A 24,383-nucleotide genomic window follows, 5' to 3' on the forward strand; every position below is an offset into this window, starting at 1 on the left:
CTATCTAAATTATAGGATCTACTGTATACATGTACATAGTGGAACAAGAGACTAGATGTGTAGTTGAACAAAGAGACATGTATTTGGAGTACAACATGTGGGTATGTTCTTTTTGGCACCCACCAAATAAGTATATCCCAGGAAAAACACATCTAGGCATATGTTCTTACTGAGGTTTTTAATGGTTAAAAGCTATTTTTAAATGATGTTCTTTAAAATCAGATTTTAAAATGTCAGATTTTTATTTTTAAATTTGTGTGAAAATATCTTTCTACAAACTGAAGGACTGAGGACCATGTTGGTCCTAACACCTTCAGTAATTTGATGCAAGTACATCTTCTGTATGTAGTCTGAGTATTATCTATATAGGACAACAAACAGCACTGCTTTTTTTCCTTTTTAAGGCATTTAGGACCCATTTCAACCAAAGATCTATCTTGACACATACGATACAAAAGGATAAAGAAAGACAGGTTTGAAGGGTTAGGGCACAGGACTGGGGCTCAAAAGAGTCTTCTTTCAGAAGACTGGGTCAGAGTTCTTTCCTGCTCTGTTTACCTGCTGTGTAAGTTGAGCAAGTTACCTCTCTGCACCTTCCTCCCAATTCAGACTAGATTCTATGACCTGGACAGATACAGGATGCGGCTTCTGCAGTTTAGAAGCTGGATATTTTATTTTATTTTAGCTGAATGATGGCGGTAGGAGGCAGCTTAGTATATTTCCTAAAAAGTGGGCTTACTTCTGACATTACACCAGTATAAATCAAGAGTAACTCCACTGAAGCCAGTGGAATTAACCTAAGAATTTTCTCACTATGTAATTTGATGTACCTTGTCCTTTAATAATTTTATGTAATTTTTTTCTCTGCAAAGGGACAGCAAACTGAAGAAAAGCGTAGTAAAGGTGCCTCTATGAAACAGAATATATATTGACATTTGAAGTGTATGCAGATCAGAGTGAAAAGAAAAGTGAACTATAGACTTAAGCTTCTTGAGGCTTTCAAAACAATGTTAACTTTTTACTCTACCGTGTAACTTTAAAATGACAAATTCCTAAGAATTCATTGTCTTATCACATCACCAAGTTGCTAGTCACTAAATAATGTCACATTTCCTCCTTTATAGTGGTTTATAATAATGCATTTGTTAGAAGCATTTACACACAAACTAGTATGATTTTGATCTGGAGCTTTTCTTTTTACATTCATGATTTAATCAAAATTCTTTAAACGTGCACATTGTCAAGGGCAAATCTATTTACATGTCACAGTTTTGCCTAAGGAAGCAAAACTATGCTGAGAGGTTAAACGGAACAAGTAATCTTTGCTGTCTGATACAAATGTTACAAACATAAAACCTGAGTGGATTTAAAGCATCAGCTGGATGAACAATTTTGCCCGTCTTGTGCCATCAGAATTTTGTAAATTAGATTTAAGGCTCTTTAATAGCAGTGGAGTCCAGGATAAACATTGCTGTACAAAAGCAGCAAATAGACTTAATGAAACATACCTCACACAGTGTTCCATTCGTGTACTAAAGATGTTAGCAAAGGAAACAGACGTTTACTTTTCCCATTGCAGTCTTGTACCAAGGAAGGAAATATATTTTAAAAGTAGAATTCATATTTAGGGCTCAGTAATGGCTTTGGCATTGTCTGACTGAGTAGCGCTTGGAAGTATCATGCCTTTTAAAGGCCTAATATCTAGATTGACTGGCTGGGAGGATGCATGGAAGTGGCACATCATGATACGTCTGTGCAACAGAAACTCTTCCTCCTCTGGCCACTCTACTGGCAGTATTATCTATCCACTCTCCAGTGATGGGAACCTTATCATGGTTGGTCCCTGCATGGAAGGAATATGGGATACAAATTTCCTGCACACGCATCCCCTCAAGCCTACATCTGCAATGGGAGACACAGTTTAGCCCAGAGCTTAATTAATGGTGTTTGGCTGAGTAACTTTAGCGTGTTCTGCTAATCACCTGCAGTGTGGACTTTTAAAATACATTATAAAGCATTTGAATTGGAAGGTAATTTTGTTAGTTATTCATTAACTTTAAATAACCCATTTTGGAAGCCAGTGTGTTTTTTCTTAAATGCAAGGTGTGTGGTTTAGAAACTTTGTGTGGACTAAAACTTTGCACTTTAACATAGCAAATAATTTTTTTTAAAATGGTGTGTGCAAAATCCCGCCTGGCCCCCCGAATCTGTGAAGTACAAAGGAAATGGTCCATTTGATTCAGATTATGTTTGCCCTGCTAGGTCTTAAGCCTTTGGACCAGGTTCAGATCTTACCGTTTACCATCATTGATTTCAGTGGAGTTATTGCTGATTTATATTGATGTAAAGTGAAATCAAAATCAGGCCCTTTGTGTTGTTTTGGGGTGTTTTTTTTTTAAGAAAACTTTTCAGATTCTGTCAGTAGTATGGATTGGATTTTTGTGCCTTTAAATAAAACTATCAAATTATGAGATTAAACTGGCTTATGTGCATTATCTTATTTTATACTGGTACACCCATATTGGCATTGTAATGGATTCAAGCTACAGATTGATACAGTATGTGAAAAAGTATAGTTTAAAAGTCATATAATGGGTGTGATGTAAAAATGTAGGAAATACGACTAACTCAAAACTTCCTTGACCAGCTACTATGTGCTCCTCTCACTAAGGGAGAAAAGAGTGCTTTTTATTTAAAAAAACAAAAAAAAAAATACACACACACTCACCCCCACAAGTTATAAACACACTAAGGAAGCCATAGGGCCTGTTTTTCCATCAATGCATTTCACTTAGGCATCAGGTGTTTCTTCAGGCTTATTACTCCTGTTCTGGCTTCTGCTGCAAATTATAAAGTTGTTTTTTGGCATATACAATGCCATTGTTGTAACAGTGCCCCTAGGTACGTGATTGAATAAATTATAGATTCTTCCCCCTCTGCTTGCTTCCTGGTGGTTAGAAAATGGCATAGGCCCAAAATTGTAGCATGGAGGCAACTTTATAACTAAATTTAAGGAAATTAGGGACTTAAAAAGTTCTCCAATTCAAACAGTCCCAAGGATCAATCATTTCTCTTTCTGATAGGAAAAGTTTATTCCTTCCTTAAAGTATTTGTACTAGTCCAACAAAATCTCTACTAGTGAAATATGAAATCTTAAGTAATGTCATGCTGATTAACCTACTTATTTCCTGTTTTTGCTCTCACCATTCAATTATGGTGGTCATGGTATAAGAAACAAAATAGAAAATGGACATTACTTACTTTTGACATCTTGTGTGCTGCTAATTAATGTTATACTTTTATCAAAGCTGGGATTCCAACATGTTTTCCTACAGTATCCAGCGTTAATCCTAACTCTTGGAATGGCAGAGATATTGGTTGGTAAAATAGTGAAAGAATCAAAGTTTGGAAATTAGTTGACTTGTGATGGATAAAGAGTTACTAATTTTTGTTATTGTTAAGCTAATAACATTACCTGCCATGCAGTGAGTTTGTTGTGGCCAAGTAGTGCAGCATATACATAAAGGTGTACATTCATCTTGTACCTGAACAGCACCTAGGCAAATAAAGTAAGTTCAGAAAACTGAAAACCTTTCACTGTGAATCCTCTTGCTTTTGTTTTGTCGTTTTGTCAATATTTCTGTGTTTTTCCTTTTTTGTTTTTGTTAAATATACTGCTTTTGCTTTTTATTTTCTTTCCAACAGGACATACCTATTTTATATAAATAATATTCAGCATTAATTTGATCTTAAAGTTTAATCATTATTACTTATTTGTAGTGCATGAGAGCCCGGATGCCTGTATCAGGATTTGGTGCCCTATGGTGCTGATCTGTGTAAAATAAGACAATTCCTGCCTTCTAGAACTTAAAGGTCTAAACCAGTATAAGCACAGTGAAAATTGTTTGAGTTAGCATCTTACACTACACCTATCGCTACAGGGCGAGTGTAGAATGGCATTTGTCTTATTAATTAATACTGTTTTTCCCCCTTTTTCTTTTCTTTGCAGGTGTGGTCCTTATATCCCTTGCTCTCTGTGCAGATGCTGTTATAGGAAACGTGCAGGAAAAAGCTATGAAGTTGCACAATGGTTCCAATTCAGAAATGGTAAATACCTGACTCTTTAATCTAGTGTTCTGTCACACAGTGGCTCTCAACTTTCCCAGACTACGTACCCCTTTCAGGAGTCTGATTTGTCTTGTTTATCCCCCAAGTGTCACCTCACTTAAAAAGTGCTTCTTTACAAAATGTGAGAAAAATACAAAGGTATCTCAGGACACTATTACTGAAAAATTGCTTACTTTCTCATTTTACCATATAATTATAATATAAATCAATTAGAATATAAATATTGCACTTACTTTTCAGTGTATAGTATATAGAGCAGTATAAACTAGTCGTATGAAATTTTAGTTTGTACTGACTTTAGTGCTTTTTATGTAGCCTGTTGTAAAACTAGGCAGATATCTAGATGAGTTGATGTACCCCCTGGAAGACCTCTGCGTACCCTCAGAGGTACACTTACCCCTGGTTCAGAATCACTGACAGACTATACCAATACATATGGAGTTGGAATTCTCTCATGTTTTTAAGAGATATTCTACATAAGTCAAGATATACCGATCATGTAATGGCAAACCAAAACTTAATCTATTTATCATACATATAAAAAGAAAGTGCTTGTGCTGCTCTACTCATTTTTTACCGTCAAAAGGTACACATTTGTGTACATTATTAAATGAAACAAGTTTTGAAGTTGCAATAATCTGTCTATACAAATATTATACAAAAATAGGATGTTCATGCATCCTTCCTGTATAACTGAAATCAATGGAGGGTGTTCCATATAATTAATGTACTCCAGGTTTAATAAAAATATAATATGTTCCCTTAGTTTGAATTATTTTGTATTTTGTCCTTTGATTTCAATGTTCTTAAAAATCCCACTCAGCACCTAAATACTTTTAAAAATCTGGTGCCATTAGCAACCATCCGTATTATAGTGCTGTAGATGTAACTAAGAAAAACAACTGTGGGACTAGTAGCATAACAGTGAAATCTGAAATTGTATTGGCAAATTACATTTATAGGGGAGAGCAAGTAGACAGGGGATATCAAACCCTAAAAAACAGTGGTTAGTGAGTTGACACTACTGCATAATTGCCGCAGAAATAGAGTTAGTTTTCTAAAGAGCAGTGACAAAAATCTTCAGATTGACTTGACAAATGTTATTCAGTCCCAAAAGATACAAAATGTGATGCATAAAGCTTAGAATAAAAGAACCAGCAGATGTGGCTGAAAAGTTTAAAATGATTGGAGAACTCCTCTGAACTTTGATAAAATTTACATTATAGATAGGATATCAATAGAGGCACATCCATTAAAACTTTACCTCATCAGAGTTTAGTAATCTATCCTCAGTACAGAACAGAGGCACTATGACTAACCCCATTAGAAATTACTTTAGAAAATAATCAGAGCTTGAAAATTAAGTGCCTTTATAATAATGAGCAATATGGGATTTTGAAATTCTTCTGAAGCCCAGAAGCTCTTCATCACTTTCTGAAGCAGTAATCAGCTCTTTTTAAAATCCTTGTCCTCCTAAGTGCCAACAAGATTTGAGGAAAGAATGATTCTCAATACAAAACATTGGTAAAGATTAAACAATTTTGGTAATTTTACCATTATATACACTTACTGTCTTGTTGGTACATAGGAAGACCATAGCAGAAAAGGAAAAATAAAACCACCAGGGATATGAACAAGTTCTACCAAGTAAAAACCTGCAGCTAATCAAAACAACAAATGTCTAGTACTAATGAAGTGAAAGTGTGAAGTAACTTCAATGCCCGTGAGCTCAAAAAAAGAGTTTATGTTCGTTGGCAATAAATACACATTAATAGCCAACCCCTTAATCTGTTAGGCAAAATGAAAATGTTAAATATGGTTCTGAGAACTCTGGGCTTTCTTCCCTTAGTGGAATTAATACAATTTTCATAGTAGACAACAAGGCCAGAGTAAGTGGACACATTTTTTGGAGTTAACCTAATTAAAAAATATTGCTATTGCTGGATTTTATTCAAACTGATAATTAAAATTTTGTGACTTTGGCATTGTAATTATCAGTTTACTTCAATAGCATATTTCAGTACATATTTTATAACGCAAAACATTTTTTCTTCAATTACATTTGCTTTTTCAAATTGTATTCAGTGAAGATAATGATGCCTATAGTTAAGATTCCCTAATACTTTGTCATAGGAACAGTGGCAGAAGGGTCTAATTACTAGAGAACACTCCCCTACAAAGCCTGGAATAGAACCTATTATTCCATATAGTCTCCACATTGCTTTGCTGTCTAACAAATAGCTGTGAAACCCACTGGCAAAATATATGTCTATAGATGCCTGTAGTGGCAATTCCACATACAAAATAACAGCCTTCTACTTACACCAGTTACTCCATTAGCTACAGTGGTAGAGGATTGTGCTGATGTCTTACTGGGGGGGAATGGTCAATATGGTTGTACATGATGATGAAATTTGTTTTTCTAATTTAAGTTTTTAAAGAATTCAGGAAGAGGCATCCATAAAGATGTTAAAAGAACATTAAGGTTGCAAAGTCAAGCACTCAAAAATTAGGAAATGCAAGAATTAAGTTTACCTGACCCCTTTGTACATATGCATTATAATAAAATCTTTTTGATTGCATATTGTTTTTTTCACAGGACATCTGCCTTGTTCTGTGCACACACTGGACAATGCTTTGGGAATTGTTCGAGATTGTGTAATGTATGAATTTGTTGTCTGTAGGACCTTTGCCTCATTTGTTGACGAAGTTGGTAAGTGTTTAGTGAGTGAGGCAGGGGATTATTGTGGGAAGAGAAGGGACTGTCTCATGGTCAAAACAGATTAATGCTGCCCTGGAGAATTGGATTCTGTCCCTGCTTCTGTCACCTGGTGGGCGGGGGCACGGTAGGACAGTGAGCGAGCAGGCTCCAGGTTGAGAAGATGGGTGCTAACAGTTCCTACCTACTCCTCAGCCCCTCCAGTTCCTGCTGTTGCCTCTGCCCTCACACACGTACATGAGTTTATTGAAATATTTCCATTGTGGAGATACTAACCTCCCACTCCCGCCGCCAGTTCTACCAAATGGTTCCTAAGCTGGGCAGGTTGCTTAAATCAAACTATTCACAATGGCCGCTAATTGTGTGTTACATGTTTTCTCAATGCCCAGCAGGAGACATGTAGGGCCAGATCTGAAGGAGTGCTTGAGCGCTCACAACAAACAGAAGTAGGAGCTATGCTATAAATGCATAAAATATTAAGTACTCTAAAAATCAAGACCTTGATGTCTGAAATCTATCTCACAAAATTAGTGGACACTTCTGATAATTTTGGTCTTAGTCTCTGTGTCTCATTTCCTGATCTGGACAATTGGGGGAAAATGCCATCTCACCTCCCAGGGGTGTTGTGAAGATAAATCATGTATGGCAGTAAATAACCGAGATACTATGAGAGTATAGTAGAAAAGCCCATGAGGAAATTAATTCTGTATTCAGTGCAGTGTTCGGATGATGTGCAGTAAATACACAGGGCTACACACCAAATGATGAAGATAAAATGAAATGTTAAATAGCTAGCCATTTAGTGATACGCTGTCTATCCTTCTCACTAAATGAGGCAGGGGTTCTGTGGAAAAAATATGTGGTCATGTAAATTAAAGACTGTCATGATGCACATGCTCAAGCGGACTGAATTAAGGTTGCACAGGCAACCTTAATTCAGGCATTTCAAAATTTATGAATGCTTGGCTTTGTTAACAATGTAGTTTTGTCTGTGTATTTACTTGGAGTTTTGTAAATTAAAAATAGTTAAAACAACTGCATGTATTTATAATTGTTTGACGTTTTACTTAAACAACAAAATCCTGAATTCGAAGGAACTGCTCTCTCTTTTAGGTCTGGCCTGAGGATATTAGTAACTGACTTCCTGCATATGAAAGATTTTATTTTCTGTGGGGTGATGGTAAAATGGAAGATCATGATCCTATTACCCACTCTCACTTTTCATATAGTTACTTGAATACTACTGTTTGAGGATGTTATGTGCTACATTTAAAATTGAGTATATTAACCCAGCATTTAATTTTCTACTTTAATTGTTTAGTAGAACTAGCTAATATTTTTATTTTAACTGTTCCAGGTTCTGTATTCCTATTCAATAGGTTTTGTGTACATTTTATTGGGATTGACATGCAGTAGTGGATTAAGCCCTGCAGTAACATTTTGTTCAAAGGTAAACACAGATTAAATATTTTTATTTTAAAAATAGATTAAATAGTTCTGTGTACTGAGGACTCCTCACGGTAAAGATTATTGTTAATATAGTGTGACAAGTCTTGCTGTTCTCTTAACATAATTTTCTGATCTGGAGTACAGGTAAACTTGTCCAACTTACAAATTAATCCTTTTTTTAGTCCTTGATCAATAGAGTAGGTGAATTAAAAAAAGTCCCATAGCAGAGTTCATAATTTTATTTTTCCATTATTTAATGAAAAAATAAGAACCTTTGCATGAATGCATTGTTGAACATCTTATTATTGCTCACGCAATTGATTAAAGTCTATAGTTTTATTTCATTTTGCAACACCTCAGGGTTTGTTTTGCATTTTCCTAACAGGTTTTTTTTGTTTTTGCAGCATCCAGTTCAGACCTATGGTTATGCATTCTTTTTTTCCCTGACTGGATATTTTGGCATATCCTTTGTTCTAGCGTTGATTAAAATCTTCGGTGCCCTTCTAGCTGTAACAGGTATGAACAAATTACATATTTAGTATTTTAATATAAAAAGAATCTACTCCAATTCTCACAAGCTTTGTCCTAAATGGGAAAATAGTTCTTCCTTTCTCTTGCTTCTACTCTCTGAGCTGATTTACCTGAGTTCATGTAGCATGACTTCTCTATTGCAGTATATTTGGAAACCAAGGTTCTTTCTAACCCAGTGCCTTCACCTAGAAGGGCTTTGTGCACAAATATATGAACACCAGGAGCCCTGCTAGATACATAAACAATACATTTGACAGATCTGTGGAATCAGAAATACACACCAAAATATAAGCAAAAAGGTAAGACTTATTTGGGACAGGGAGGAAAAAGTGTTAAAATAAAATGGGGCACAGATGTGCAAAAGGCAGTATCATGCTTCCCAAACAAAATCACAGCCTCAGAAATTCCAGGAAGCGTTTCTACATATATTCTCAATAGATTAATGTAGTGCACTCTGTTTAAGGCCTTGAACCTTCAGACATTTATAGTTAGATGCTGTTAAGGCAATAGTAAATGTACATTGCAGGTTTGGTGCAAAAACAAATCAAGAGCAGCAAATTGTCTTTTCAACCCCTGCACTCTTGCTTGTTCATTTGACTAGGATAACAAAATATGTTGAATTGTACATGTCAGGACTTAGAGATACAGGGCATCTTATATTAGTTTTGATTTGTAGCTTTTTTTTTGGTAATATATATAAATACAAAATAAGTGCCGGTCCTGTGCGCTAGGAATCCTTGACAGCCATTAAAAATACCATCTATAAATATAAGTCCAACAGTCCATCTCCTTCATTCAGAAGTTTAAACAACCACCAGTCAAGTAGAAGCAAAAGTCAGAATACTCTTCCCTCCCCACAACACCAACTCAACTTTCAACCTTCACCAGTTCCATTTTATTACATCCACCACAAAAGCCTTTGTAAACAGATGGGCTTTGTAGCATGCCCTGCTGGTCAACAGATAAAAGCTATTTTAAAGCAAGGGAGTGTGTGAATTCCAAAGCTGAATACCCTGCCACCAGCTCTCTCTTCCAAACCAAGGAAGTTGCTATTTGATTTCTTAATAGCAGATGGAAACCTTACTGTATATCTGGAATGCAACCTGTTCTGGGAGGTATCAGACAACACCTTCTATCAAAGATGCAGATAAACTCTTTGTTTAATCTTCCAGATGCTTTGCCCAACCTTGCAGTGTTACTCCAATCTTGTTCCAGATAGAAAATGGAGCATATATAAGGACTACCAGATGCTTAGTATGGCACATGACTGCATTAGGTACTTCAGAAGACAGTTATACTATGCTGTGTCATCAATATACTGAAAGTACTTAAGTAATTATTAATGCTTTTAAGAGCAACATATATGCAAAGAACAAGAGAGGTGACAAGATGGAATCCTGTGGGACTCAAGAAGAGAGTGTTCTAAGGAAAGAAGATACCCAATACCATTCTCTGGGAATGCTCCACAAGAAAGGAAAAAAGCCACCCTAGGGTCCCCTTGTGCTGTCTGGGTACAAAGGCAAATCTTATGACCTGTAGCATCAACAGTATCACTGGTCTCGGAATCAGTACTATTGATAGTATCATCTACAGATGGCATGGACACTTGACTTCCACTCATTGGCAGGAGAGGATATGTCAGCACCACCCATGCAGTCTGTATCCATATGCAGGTCAGTACCCAGATTGACAAGTATCAAGGCGATCTGTGGCAATGAGACATCCATGACCTAGATAGAAATTCCAGTCTCCAAACCACTGATTCCATCCCAAGTAGTATATCAAGAATATGCCCAGCTACATATGCTGAGTAGTCAATCATCTGGGATAGTTGTGTGGTGAGCATGAAAATCTTGAGCCAACTCAGAAGATTTGCCATCTACATAAATGTTGAAGTTACTAAGCCCTTAGTGCCACAGCAGCAAGGAACCTTACTTGCTTATGCATGAACTTCGCAGTGCAGCAGGGTGATGTGCACCCTAAAAATAGTTGTCTTCACTCAGTCTTGGAACCGACATACGGAATGTGCTAGCAATGAATTTTTTTCCTCCCCTTGCTCGGAGAAGAGGAACTGCAGTTTAAAATAATGAAAAATGATCAGTGCTAAACAGATCCTACATGAAACACTGGACACCAGTACTTTTTCCAACAGGGAAGTATTAATTTAGTCCAGTGATTTTCAACCTGTGGTCCACAGAGTATGTCTAAAGATTTCCAAAGGGGTCCTCACCTCCATTTGAAATTTTTTTAGGTATCGGCAAATGTAAAAAAGATTGAAAACCACTGATTTGGTCTATTAATGTTTTGTCTGCCTAACATACTTAATGGAGGATGATTCCACTGTCAGGAGTAATATGTTTACTTATCAATAATTTGTTTAAGCTTTAAATAGTTTCTAAAATCAAATGTATTACCAGAATGGAGAGTATGACAAACCATGATTTAGGGGTTATCTGTACTAATTTACTGTGGCTTACGTCTGTGTTCACTCAGCCTTCCTCATTGAGCTGGTCATAATATTTTAGCACAGTGTTACTTTAATGTAGTATAACTCGCTATAGCAAAATTACATCTCTAAGTGAACATTATCATCCTGTACGATCGTGACCTTACAAGTCAGCAATCATAGAAGCTGCTTGCATATCAAAGTTGTCTCTGGTTTTGAATGGGAAGGGGGAGAAAGGACCTTATTAGGATGTCTCGAAATGACTTTATCAAGTTGTCTCCAACACAAAGTCAGGAGAGATTTGGGTTTTTTTCCTCTCTCTATGCCTATTTCCAAAATCCTTGTAAAATTAACGCTCCTTGTCATAATCAGCTATGACACACAGTCATACCCAGAGCTGTTTAAAACAATGGAATTGTTAGACTTTGAGAGCGTAAAATTTCATTTGGATATATTTCACAAGACTAAATTGTGTGCCTGATCCCCCTGTAGTTTATATAGATGTAATAGCTGTGTGTCAAAAACAGTTACGTCAGGCTATTTCTACCTCAAGTTACCCCTTTTTATAACGACAAACATCAGTCACGAGGGATTGGGGAGTGGGGGGGAGCAGGAGGATGCCAGGGAACTTACTTCCCTTCCCTCTGCCCCCAAAGCTGGTTTGTGTAAGGTAATGTTCTTTTTCATTTACTGTAGTGGAAGGGAGAATATGGACAGTTTTAACTTAAAATATTAATCAAGTTCGCCACTCTCATAGTTTGAGTTTTGCTTTTTTAACCAAGTTCACTATATGCATTGATTTCAAATGAGCATGGATGAGAGAAGTTGTTTCATGCCTTAAAACAGTTTTTAAAAAGTGTGTTTTACTGTGTTAAAGAATGCTGGAATAGCAAAACCTTCCCAGGAATTCTTGTGCCTCACCTTGACAGTCTTGGCACTCTATTCGTTTCTACTTTGCTTGTAGCAATGGGGAAAAAAGTTTACCATGCCTTGGAAGAGCATCCCATTCATTACTGCCCCCTGACTACCCTATCTTTCCCCTTATTGGGCAAGAAGGGGAAAAGAGTTCAATGAAAATTGTATTTCTATTAGCAGAATGAGAAATTATCAGACTTAATTGGAAAAAAAGAGAAAGCACTTAATTTAGAAGGAAGTGGTTATATAAATATTTTAATTAATAACTGATTTGGTGAAAGAACAGAAATAATAGTACTTAAAAAAACTCATGTAATTTAACCATTTTTTAATTATTCATCTAAACTTTTCTAATTAAAACTCAATTTTCTTTTTTATTCCCTTCATTTTTCATGTAATTGAAAATTATTTGATGTGCATAAACTTCTTAAAATGTAAAGATAATTACCAAAAAAAAGTTGAGATCAGGTGAAGATAAAGCAAAGGTACAAGAGAATACTTCTGTCCATGTTAAACCTAGTTTTAAGAGAACACTTGTGGAAAAGTTTAAGATTCACCTGACCATCTATGAGTGTTGTTGTTGAGCAGTTTCATATTTGACTACTATATAAACAGTTATGAAGTCAGAACATGGCCATGTAGACTAGATAATTCATATGATATTTCAATGCAATTTATGGAAGTTGTGTTTAATTTTGGTGTAACCCAGCAGGTTATAGTTTTACCTAAATCTGTTAATAGGATTATGTCCTCAGAAACTACAGTTCAGATCATCTTTAGTGACAAGATCACAGGTAGGCAAAGATTAGTGAAATAGTACAATGTGGCCTTCTGAAATCCATTGTCATGTTCAGTGTCCTCACCAGAGTTATTTCTCTGTACTGAGGCCTGCTGTTATGTAAATAGTTTCAAAACAGTTAAGATGCAAATACCTATCCCCTTCAAAATAAAACTAAAAGCAAGGATCTATGCCGGTAGATTCTGACCAAAAGAAAGATTGCAATAGTAAGTATTACAGTATATCCAAGTCTTAACATTTTTAAACTTAGTTTTGTTTTAAAAAATGTACACAATCTAGTTCACAATTTCCAACTGGTAGCGGTTTCAAAGATGGTTTATCACATTCCTGTGATCTGGTGAGTAAAGTGAGCATTGGGATAAATGAGTCTGGTTACTTTGGGAGTCTCTGTAGTAGGAATATCTTTACTGGTTTTTCTATATTGATGCAAACCTCACTTTGGATGTGCTGCACCAGTTTCAAACCAGGAGAAGACACACCCCCTATTTGACACTGGTAGAGTCATCTACCAGTTTGCACCAATGAAGCTCACCAATATAAATATCCCTGCTATAGCTAGGCCCTTAATTACCTAGTTTATTAATACCTCCTAACAACAGCTTTAGTTGGATTATAACTAGATCTAAAGTATAGTTAACTATTATTTTTCTTCTGCAGTAACAACAGGAAGAAAGGCAATGACCATTGTGCTTTCTTTTTTGTTCTTTGCAAAGCCATTCACATTCCAGTAAGTATCAAATTGTCCTTTTATGGCTTGTGTATTTCATAAAATCAGGTTCTTGATCACTGAAATTGAACAACATTACCAGTTAACCATCAAAATGTTTGAGTAGGATTTTCTTCAACTTTCAAACATTTGTAATAGAAATGGGTTGTAAATATTGGCTAGTTTGTTGATTATGTCAGAGAGAATAATTTCATTTTTCCCCAAAAACATAAGACAAATCCATTGTACATATTGGGGGTGGGTGGAAGGTGATGGGTTTTTGAGGGGTTGGGGGTTCTTTTTGGTAGTTTAAGAAAATCTTATGTAAAAAGGTGCTGAAGTCAGGCAATCCAAGATAATGATGGAGAAAAGAGCCCTATGTAGGAGCAGTAGTCATAAAATATAGCTCCTATAAACATGGGAATGTATTGCGGATTGAAGGTATTTTATTCATATAGGTAAGAACCATTACAATTAATTATAGCTTAGTATATGCGGACAGGTTATGTCAAGTAAATTCCCTTCTCCAGCCTACTTACCTAAGAGGAAGGAGAGGATAATAAAAATTAAAGATTTAAGCTAACACCTTGACTGGGTCCTACCACTTGCCTTTTAGATAGTCAACTTCTTGAGGCAGAGACTTTATTTGTAATGTGCCAATGATGTGCCTCACATTCTACAAGACAAAAATAAACTGTTAATACTATGATTATTTTCCTCTTTTTCACCCTTCAGGTACGTGTGGTCAGGTTTATTAGTTGTCCTGGGTATATTTCTGAATGTTTACAGTAAGAATATGGATAAAATCAAGCTGCCTTCACTACGAGGTCTTTGCAACAAAACTGTGGAAGACAGACAGACAAGGACGTTGTCACAAACTGTGTAGACAATGGTTTCATGCCATGTCTTGAATCTGACTTATTTTATTGGAACAGTCTTCAACTGGTTCACTTTCCAAAGGGAACATTATTAAAACCAAAGGAGCTGAAGGCTGAAATGAACAGTTTTATGTGAGCCTTCTCTTCAGAGCACTTGAATTCATCATAGGTGTTAGATACCATTGTCAGAAGGCATTATCAAGCCAATGAAGGAAAGCAACTCCTGGCAGACTGCTGAAATACTATGTTCCAAATGGGGGACAGTAGCACATTAATTTGGGCATTTTTATCATATCAGATCTGGCTGATTTGAGATTAGTGGTTCTTTGTTTTTATTGTTGGGCTGGGATTATTTAAAAGTAAAAGTAATACTGTATTAACACTTAATGGAAGCTAATCAGCAACGGATTGACCAAATTGAAATTTTAAAGTTGGAAGAGGTAGAATACGGTATGTCATGATTTTTCATTTTAAATAAAAATTCAGTTTAAGTTCTTGATGAGATTCTCAACATTGTACATTTGTTAATATAATTGGCATTTCTATTGAAATCAAAGTCTGATTAATGGTTTAAATTTGAGATTGAAAGAATTGTGATTTTTTTCCATTCCCCCCCTTCAGCTTTTAAAAATTATTAAAGAGTGCACATAGACATTACTGTTAATCCCAGTATAGAAAAAAGAGTACCAAGATCTGTCTGCTTGCAGTACTTTCTCACCATCAGAGGAGTTGTCTGCTGTTACTGTACTGGTATAAAACAGTGAGTGAAAATTCTCTAACAGCACACAGGTTAATATATTAAACATCATTTCTCTTCACTGTCCTCAAATTAAAGCTTTAAACTCCAAACATAAGTAGATGACAGTGAGATTTCTCTTCCAGTGGACAGAGTGCACACACAGGGTCATATTGATCAGGAAGTGTGGGCAAATGAGAGACACAGGGATGAATTCAAGGGGCAAGCAACAAACTTAACTACCAACACCCCTCCCCATTTTATCTGCCCATACTCTCTCTCATAGCAGGTATTTAATTGGGTGCAGTGTGGAGTTAAAAAATCCCACCATAAAACCAATAATTCAGCTCAGTTTCTGAATCCTCTCACCCCTCTCCCAGGAGCTGGCCATCCCCTTGCTGTCTGGAAAGTCTTTTCAGCAGTTAAGCATGCTCTTGCTCAGCACTGACTACTCTCAATTTGTGATGGGAAAACATATTGGATGAAAAAAAAATAAAAGTGGGCAGAGATTGCCATTTCATGATGTACTAATGCTTACATCACAAACCCAAAAGATTGTGGAATAGTTCAATCATTGTTGTACATTAGTTCTCACCATGGAACTAGAAAACACAGTCCACCAGGGAAGTACAAGTTACTTTCCCGACTGTGCTTCTCATCGGCGCTCCAGCTCATCCCTCCTGTTATTGCCACTGTCCGGTGATAAGTTCTAGATAGGTGTCCCTTGACCATCTGATGGCATCCGACATCATGAGTTGCCCCGTCAGCTGAGCGTAGTGTTGACCAATTCCAGTTTCCCAACACTGACTCCTTACTGGGGTCCCATGCGCTCAGGGCTCCGATGATCAGCATGTGAGTTTGAACCTCATAGCCCCTAGCTCCCAAGGTGTTGGCCAGTGGAGCCTATATTTCCAGCTTTCAAGATTGGGCGTCGCAGAAGGCAGTAGTCCTGTTTTCAGAGGGAACTCTGACATCCACCATGATCTTCTTCCAGTCCTCATTGGTGATGATGATGTCCAGTCACAGTTGTCTGTCCATTCCAGGGATGGCGACGTTCACAGCGACTTTCCCTACAGGTGGCGGGATGACTGACCAGGCAATCTTGGCTGGCATTGTGGCACAGCTGCCAGGCTCTGGAATGGGGCTTGCAGCTACACCGGACATGGGGTAGTGTCTCGTTGGCATAGCTGCACTTCCTGCATTGCTTGTTCCAATTCCCTTGGCGGAAGTCCATTCAGCGGAATGCAGTTGAACCAGACCCTGTGGATGAACCACCAATCAGCAAATCGGGTGAAGCTGCCCCCAGGGAGAAAAAGTGGTTGCTCGTGTCCCACTTGCATGTCACCTCAAAAGGCCTTCCTGTGGTCTGGCTTCCATTTCAGATTTTCTGTGTACTGCCAGTGGAGGGAATCTTTCAAGGTCCTCCCCAGCATGGTTCTAGCTCTTGGAGTGATCATTGTGCGCTCCATGTTCTTCATCTGTGCCAGTGGCACCAGGATTCTCAGCTCGTGGTGTTCCTCACACCACATCCAGGGGCAGCCGATACGCTTCTCCAGTAGCATTGCGGGCATGAATCCAGAACGAAGCAAGAAGTCTTTTTCCCCCCCTTTCAAATTTGCCTTCCAGGGAGCCACTCAGGATAGCAACATCTTGCTTGGAGAGGGTCCTTCAATTCACTTCTTGATGGCATCCTGCATAGCACTTTCCACGATGTTCCTAACCGTGGCGTCTGGGCACGTCAGAAGGCATGAGTGATCATTGCAATGTCACACAACACCCGTATGAGGGACGTTGGCACCACCCTGCCTGTGCAAGATGTACACCAGTTCATTTCTGGTCCTCTGAGGAAGAAATATCCACATCTTCACTAGCTGTCTGTGTTGTCTGCTTTGTTAAGAGGTAGCTTCGCCATGGCAGATTCCTTTAAGACGAATGAAATATGGGGGATCAGGAAGGTGTTCAAGGTATTGATCTTCTGCCATGGTGCCAGCAGGGAGGAGTCCATCCTTGCTACATCTCATAGGATCTCTGCAATGGTATCCTTAGGTGTCTGCTGGATGCGGAAACCCATGGGCATGCTGAGATGTTGGTATGCTTGCCCATCCTTGAGGAAGATCATGGGTTCACCCTAGATCTGAAACTGTGTTGTCTAGACCAAGTCCCTTCCACTGCCATCAATATTCAGAAATGCACACTTCCTGGCATTGAAGCAGAGTGTCATCCAGTTGGCAGCCTGGCCCGTGACATCGCGCATTTGTTGGAGACTCTCAGGGTTGTCTGCAATCAGGATCAGATTGTCTGCATAGGCCAGGATATTCACTCAATGAAACCACCTAGACCGCAGGAGATGGCTCTAATGAGCGGCTCCATGGCTAAGTTGAAAACGATGGGGCTGAGGGGACAGCCTTGCTTCACTCCACTATAGATAGGAATTTCAGGTGTCTCTACTTCCATGGAGCGAATGGTGGTGGTGCAGCCATCATAAAGTTCCCAAACCGGTTGGCGAAAATTTTCAGGGCATCCCGAACTCTCGCAGTGTGGCAAGTGTGCGCTGATGGGGCATCGATCCGAAAGCATTAGCCAGGTTGAGCCATGCTGTGGCACATTGCTCCCATGCCCTCCTGGCCATGTGAATGGCAGTTTGAAGGACAAAATTGTGTTCATAACAGCCTTCGCTTGAGATGAAGCCTTTCTGGATGGAGCTGATGGCTCCTTCGTTCACTGACCAGTCTGTGATCCTAGCCGCGAGGCAGCTGGCATACAGTTTGTACATGGTGGAACAGAGAGAGATGAGTCTGCAGTTGCTGGGGTTGTCTTGCTCACCTTTCTTGTAGATGAGCTCCATCATAAACTTCTTCCAGGAGCTGGAAGTACAGCAGAACGGTTTGCATTTGTTGAAAGTGGCATTTAATACCGGGCAACCGGGGTCTCATTTTTTCAGGAAGTAATAGTGAATGCCATCTTTTCCTGGGTGTGTGTTTTTGGTCTTTGTAAGTCTGGTCATTACTTCCCGTGATGTAAAGTCTTGTTCCAGGTCCCCTGCGTAGTCAACCTGGGGTAGAGGATGAAGGCACCCTGGATGCTGCACTTCATTCTGAGCTACAGGCTCAAACACACCCTTGAAGTAAGAGAATAGTCTCTCGGACGGGATTGCACAGCAGGATGAGGACCCATCTCAAGTTTCTCTCTCATGGCCTTAGGGCAGTTTGACCGGTAGAGCTTCTGGATCCTGCTGCTTGATCGTAGCAGCAACTGATGTTCCTTCTCCTGGCTTCTCTGATGATGATGTTATGGCCCAACACAGGAGTTCTGTGAGCAGTCGGTGTGTTCTCTTGAGTTCCCTTTCTCATAGATACAATTTCTGCAGACAGGTCTTTAGTGAGTCCGTCTACAAGGAGGTCTAAGTCAAAGGAGGCTGTCCGTGCCAACTCCTCCATCCAAGTGGCTTGCCATGGTGCGGCAGCTCTTGCTGAAGGCTGTTGCTCCTCTGGCTGCTCAATCTCTGCAGGCTCATACTGGAAAATTGCTGTGGAATTAGCCTGTTGCCTCATTTCCTCCCGGTGTTGAGAGCTCCTTTTGACCAATCTTGAGGCAGGATCTCTGGTATGATGACAGTGTCTTCCCTTACAGGTTTTAGGGCAGCACTGGTCTTTTTAGGAAGGATGGTTTTGGAGGCACCAGTACTGGCCCTTTTAGGGATGTGGTCTTGCGTGGGAGTTTCTGGAACTATGCTGGTCCTTCTGTGGATGAGTTCTGTCTGGGTTTTGTTTTTTTTTTGTTGTTGTTGTTGTTTTTGATACAGTGAGAGACCTTCTAGGGGCAAGGTGCCATTGGGTGATCTTGGAGGCCATGCTGGTCCACCTAGGTTGAGGTCCCATTGTAACTCTTCACAGTCAGCTTTAGACTTAGCTACCTTGAGTAATTTTATATAATCTGCAACCTTTGCCCTGTGTTCATCCCCTTTCTCAGATCATTTATGAATATGTTGAAGAGCATAGGTCCCAGTACAGATCCTTGAGGGACTCCGCTATTTACCTCTTTCCATTATGAAAACTGACTGGTTTATTCCTACACTTACCTTTTAACCAGTTACTGATCCATGAAAGGACCTCCCCTCTTATCCCATGACTGCTTGGGTTTAATAAGAGCCTTTGGTGTGCAACCTTGTCAAAGGCTTTCTGAAAGTCTAAGTACACCACATTAACTGGATCAACCTTGTCCACGTGCTTGTAAACACTCTCAAAGAATTCAAGTGTATCACGTTGCTAATTCTCAATTTTATTGAGAGTCTCACAATATTTGATAAAAAGAACAGGAGTACTTGTGGCACCTGAGAGACTAACAAATTTATTTGAGTATAAGCTTTTAAGAGCTACAGCCCACTTCATCAGATGCATAGAATGGAACATATAGTAAGAAGATTTCTCTTAAACTCCCAGCTACTGGACTCACAACATTAACTGGTTGTGCCATACATAAGGGGCTGGATGAAAGAAGGTATGGAGGTGACTGTGTGAGGGCTTATCTACATAATCACTTAGTTTGTGGCAAGCTGGGATGTAAATCTTCCAGGCACTAAGTGTCCGTGTGGACCCTGCTGCTGCACACTAATGGTTCCTTAGTGTGCTTTGATCTACCCCTCTTTGATTTACAGCCCAGCTTGCCACAAACTAAGTGATTATGTAGACAAGCCCTGAGGGGCTGACAAACAAGTGAATGAGACTCAAACAGTGGCAGAGAGGAGAGAGGAGAAGGCAACATGAAAATTGACAAGGGATAAGCAGGGTGGGACAGAGAGGAGCCTGAAGATGGTGACAATCACTATTCCATCAAATTTAAGATTAAGAGCCAATCAGATAATTTGAAATAAGTTCAGATGTATTTTTTTCACCAATCACAGCTCTTGTTCCTTAAGCAGCTATTTCCCAATGGGGGCAAGTCACATGCCAAGTTTGCAAGGGAGGGGGGAAGTTTCCAGGTATTTAATTTTTTACCGATTCTGAAAAAAAAAAGTTTTCAGTCTTCCTTAATTCAAGAACAGGTGAATGGATTCCTCTCAGATTTGATGAAAATGTTTAACCTTTGGCTGGAGACCAAGAATGGAAGAGGTGAGTCCCAAAGGAATTTCTCAGGAATTTCTGAGCAAGTGAAACCAGGGTATTGAATTTTAACTGCAATGTTCTCTGCCTCACTATAATCTGGTGGTTAGTGTTACTGATTTACTGGATTCTGTATCTGTGCCTCAATTTTTCCATCTGTAAAATGTGAATAAAGAAATTTTAACAAAGGTCAGTAGAGTCTTCAAATGAAAATTACTATATAAGTATTAACTGTATCCTTGCTACATCCATACATTTTAAATCAGTCACAATCACAATTTCTGACTGAAATTAAAAGATACAGATTGCAGTGACTAATGTTCTTATCAGCATTTTGTCTGAAATTTCACCATTTGGTAATGGTTTGTAGTGTTAATGGAATTAAACTGAATAACTTTCTTTATTTCATACAAGATTGAGCTAGTGGACTGCACATTAGAAAATGTATAGTTTTTTAAATAATTGCTTGCTTTAGATTATAGATGTTCTGGAATTTGCAATACGTTCTCAAACTAATCTTGTTGTGGGTTTAGAGTTGCTAGATCAAGTTAAAGGGTTGGGTTTTTGTGGGGCAGGGACTGGTATTTTCATAGGTGTGAATTTTAATACTCACTAATCCCCTGTATATAACTGAGTTATGCAAGGGCAAACTTCACAAAAGTGAGAAAAACCTATAATTTGCCACCAGTCGTGGTCTGTTTCAATTTCATGGCTTGTAGTCAGAGTGTTACTTATACTATGGTGTAGTGACATTAAGAGAATATTCACTTCAGTGAATTACTATTTTATAATGAGCTTTATAATGCAAGTGGATAAGAGAAATTTACACACCTTCAAGTGTTCTTTATTTAAGGCTTATTTTTTGGAACATTCCCTCCTATATGCATGCTATTCAGAAAATGGCATTTTATATCAGGTCAGTAAAGCTGATTATTTGCATTACATTAGCACCTACCAGCCTCCGTCAAGGTCCAGAACCCCATTGGGCTCAGCACTGTACAAACAGAACAAAGAGATGGCCCTTATCTGAAAAAGGGGTCAATCTAAGCATTAAATGAGTGAAACTATTTCCCACCTTCTCCCCACAGAACTTCCTTCCCTGTAGAGGTCTGAGATGTGTGGACTAATCCTAAAAAACATCTAGATAAAATGCGATTAAAGTGAATTCTAAACCTCAGGTGGCCTGCGTTCTGCAATCAGATCTGATAGGATTGCGCACAGCCCAGGCACACAGGTCCACTCAGACACCACTGCAGGACTGGGGCCCAATTCTCTGAAAAGAGATTACATCTGCTATGGCTTTCCCATGTGAGGTTGCATTATTGCATTTCCTGGGCACCTTCGTATGCCAAAGGTATTAAAGTAACTGATAACCATTAACTCGTTTCTTTAGTCATCTTCCTATATCAGTTCTGCCAAGGTATTATTCTAACATTTGTTTTTGTGTGTGTGTGTGTGTATATATAAACCTATAAAAGTTAACTTTCAAAATATCACACATTCAGCATTTTGTGACACCATCATTGCATTTTGTGACACCATCACCATCATTGCATCACCATCATAGATTTAGTCTAGGTAACATAGTAGGTGGTGACAGTCAGTGGCTAGTTTTAATGTAAAATTTAGGGATACACACTTCTCTCTCTGATTGTTGCATCATCTCCCATCACTTCAGTCATGCCATGTCCTCCTCTTAAATCACACTGCCATTGGGCTGCAAGTTTTAACTATTACTACTTGTCTTTTAGACCCTACATAATCACACAACCCCTGCCTCTAACTTTGACTTGGTGTCCTTTCACATTTTCTAGTCTGTCAGTGACAACAGCTTTGATGTCCCTTTCATTCACTTCTCACAAGTGTTTCAGTGCTCTCTTTCATAGAATCATAGGACTGGAAGGGACCTTGAGACTATTATTTATCACCTTATTATCTTCTAGATGTTTGCAACTTAATTATTTGCTCCATTATCTTTCTGGATACAGAAGTTAAGGTGACTGGTCTAATTCCCTGGGTTGTCCTTATTTCTCTTTTTATAGAGTGGCACTATATTTGCCCCTTTTCCAATCTTCTAGAATCTCTCCTGCCTTCCATGACTTTTCAAAGATAATTGCTAATGGCTCAGATATCTCCTCAGTCAGCTTGAGAATTCTAGGATGCATTTCATCAGGCCATGGTGACTTGAAGACATCTAATTTGTGTAAATAAAGTAATTTCATGTTTTCCTTCATGCTTGAAATACCCTCCCCAAACCTGTTCACCAATCCATGTCCTTAGTCGCATTCAGTCTTTCCATAAAATCTCACTTCTGCCATTTTGCCTGAGACAGAAAGATAGTAATACCCATAGAGATGAGTGCCTGCCTCACTGATCGGTGTTGTTCGTTTCCTTCTTCCTTTGCTCCCATGCACAAACCACGCTGTGTGTTTGACCATTCCTTGTTTAGACATGGCATTTTTTTTCTTGGCCATGACCATGTTTATATTTGTACAGCCTGGGGAGCTGGAAAAATAAAGCCAAACTTTACTAGTTGGGGCAGAAATTAAATGAAGTGGTTCTTATAGTGTAGGTAATTGCTCAGTTTGTTAGATGAAAGACTTTGACTCATTTTCCTAATACTATATCTTAATTTTAATATTTATATAGTTCCTTCTACTTGACTACCCAAGTGGTTTACCATCATTTTTAGTCTCTCAGTATCATGGTGAGGCAGAAATAAACCTTTGTTTTACTGCTGAGAAGGCAGAGAGGTTGTGACTTGCCCAAAGTTGCCTGTTCTATGGTGAACTGGGACTAGAACTAATACATGACTCCCCATTCCTATGACAACTTAAAGATTGGCCTTGGAGAGATTTGGACATCATTAGCTCAATCCTATTGTATCTAGATATTAAAATGTATCTAGATATTAAAGGGATTTCTAAATTACATGCAACTTTTGAGTTCAACATGGAATAATGGCCTTAATTTTTAGTTTCTATGTTTGTCACAAGCTTTTTTTTCCCCTCATACACATACACACAGGTTTTATTTCTTTTAACACTATGGAAACAAAAAGAAGAGGGTGGGGATACTGGCTGTCACAGGAGAAAGCACAGAACTTTTTGGTCCCTAAATAACCTAGCAAATCTGACCCTTAGAGCCTCATAGGATGCTTTCAGGACTAAGCCCTATTTTTGTACAGCACATGGATGGTACATAAGTTATATTAAAGCTAAAGATGCAGATAGGGACTAGCAGGATTTTCAAAAGCACATAAGCATGTTAGGCTCTTCTGAAAAAAAATCCTCACGATGCAGCTTTAGGTGCTAATTACCTTTGAAAATCTAGCCTTAACGCTCCTGATTGGGTCCACAGAGGATGCCAGTTCTTGCTGCAAGAAATATACAATCCAAAAATATATCAAAGGGCACTGTTTTCCTCCTACCACCTCCTAGTAAGACACCAAATCTGGATCATTTTTACATGGAAATTTTTTCATATTTTGAAAATGGGAAGTTATAGTTGAGGAATTCTCTGGGTGCCTTAATACACAATTCAAAATTAGCTCTTGGATAGACAGAAATTCTGCTCAGTCACATCTGTATAACCCCATTGTGCAGGTGTAATCAAGGGCAAAATCTGGATATAAGGGTTCGTGCTTGTTCGTGGGAGGAAGTGTAACTTTGCTGTTGTGCTGCATCACCATTCATGATAAAGATCCTCACCTTTGAGAGCTAAATACCTAGGGAATAGGTGATTTCAAAGGCAGCTAATCCCTGTTATGAATCATACCCAGTCCTCCTCCTGTCCCACAATCCACACCCTTAATAAATGAGTGAGTCCTAGCTATACCAGCTCAATAATCAAACTCCATTTTTCCTGGGATTAAAACAACCTCAAATTAACAAATCAGACATGCCTGCTTGTGGTGAGAATAGCTATTACTTAGTACTTTTGGCTCTCCAGGCATATGGGTAAAGCAGAGCTGGATT

The 24,383-nt window shown here is 38.5% G+C and overlaps 1 protein-coding gene across 3 annotated transcripts in view; it reads left to right on the top strand.

The window, feature by feature from the left end:
- The window catches only part of SLC35B3 (solute carrier family 35 member B3), a 40,573-nt gene extending 19,986 nt beyond the window's left edge, over positions 1-20,587 (top strand). For 2 of the 3 annotated variants that reach the window (XM_074944900.1, XM_074944898.1), the window contains exons 6-10: positions 4,010-4,107; positions 8,205-8,297; positions 8,701-8,812; positions 13,645-13,714; positions 14,429-20,459. In XM_074944900.1, coding sequence (XP_074801001.1) covers positions 4,010-4,107; positions 8,205-8,297; positions 8,701-8,812; positions 13,645-13,714; positions 14,429-14,579 — 524 coding nt within the window. In that variant the 3' untranslated portion in view covers positions 14,580-20,459. Of the gene's footprint in view, positions 1-4,009; positions 4,108-8,204; positions 8,298-8,700; positions 8,813-13,644; positions 13,715-14,428 lie in introns of all 3 variants that reach the window. The other variant, XM_074944899.1, reaches the window with a different exon arrangement.
- The last annotated feature ends 3,796 nt before the right edge of the window (positions 20,588-24,383 follow it).

Source organism: Natator depressus, chromosome 2, assembly GCF_965152275.1.
Source record: "Natator depressus isolate rNatDep1 chromosome 2, rNatDep2.hap1, whole genome shotgun sequence".
NCBI classification, from domain to species: domain Eukaryota; kingdom Metazoa; phylum Chordata; order Testudines; family Cheloniidae; genus Natator; species Natator depressus.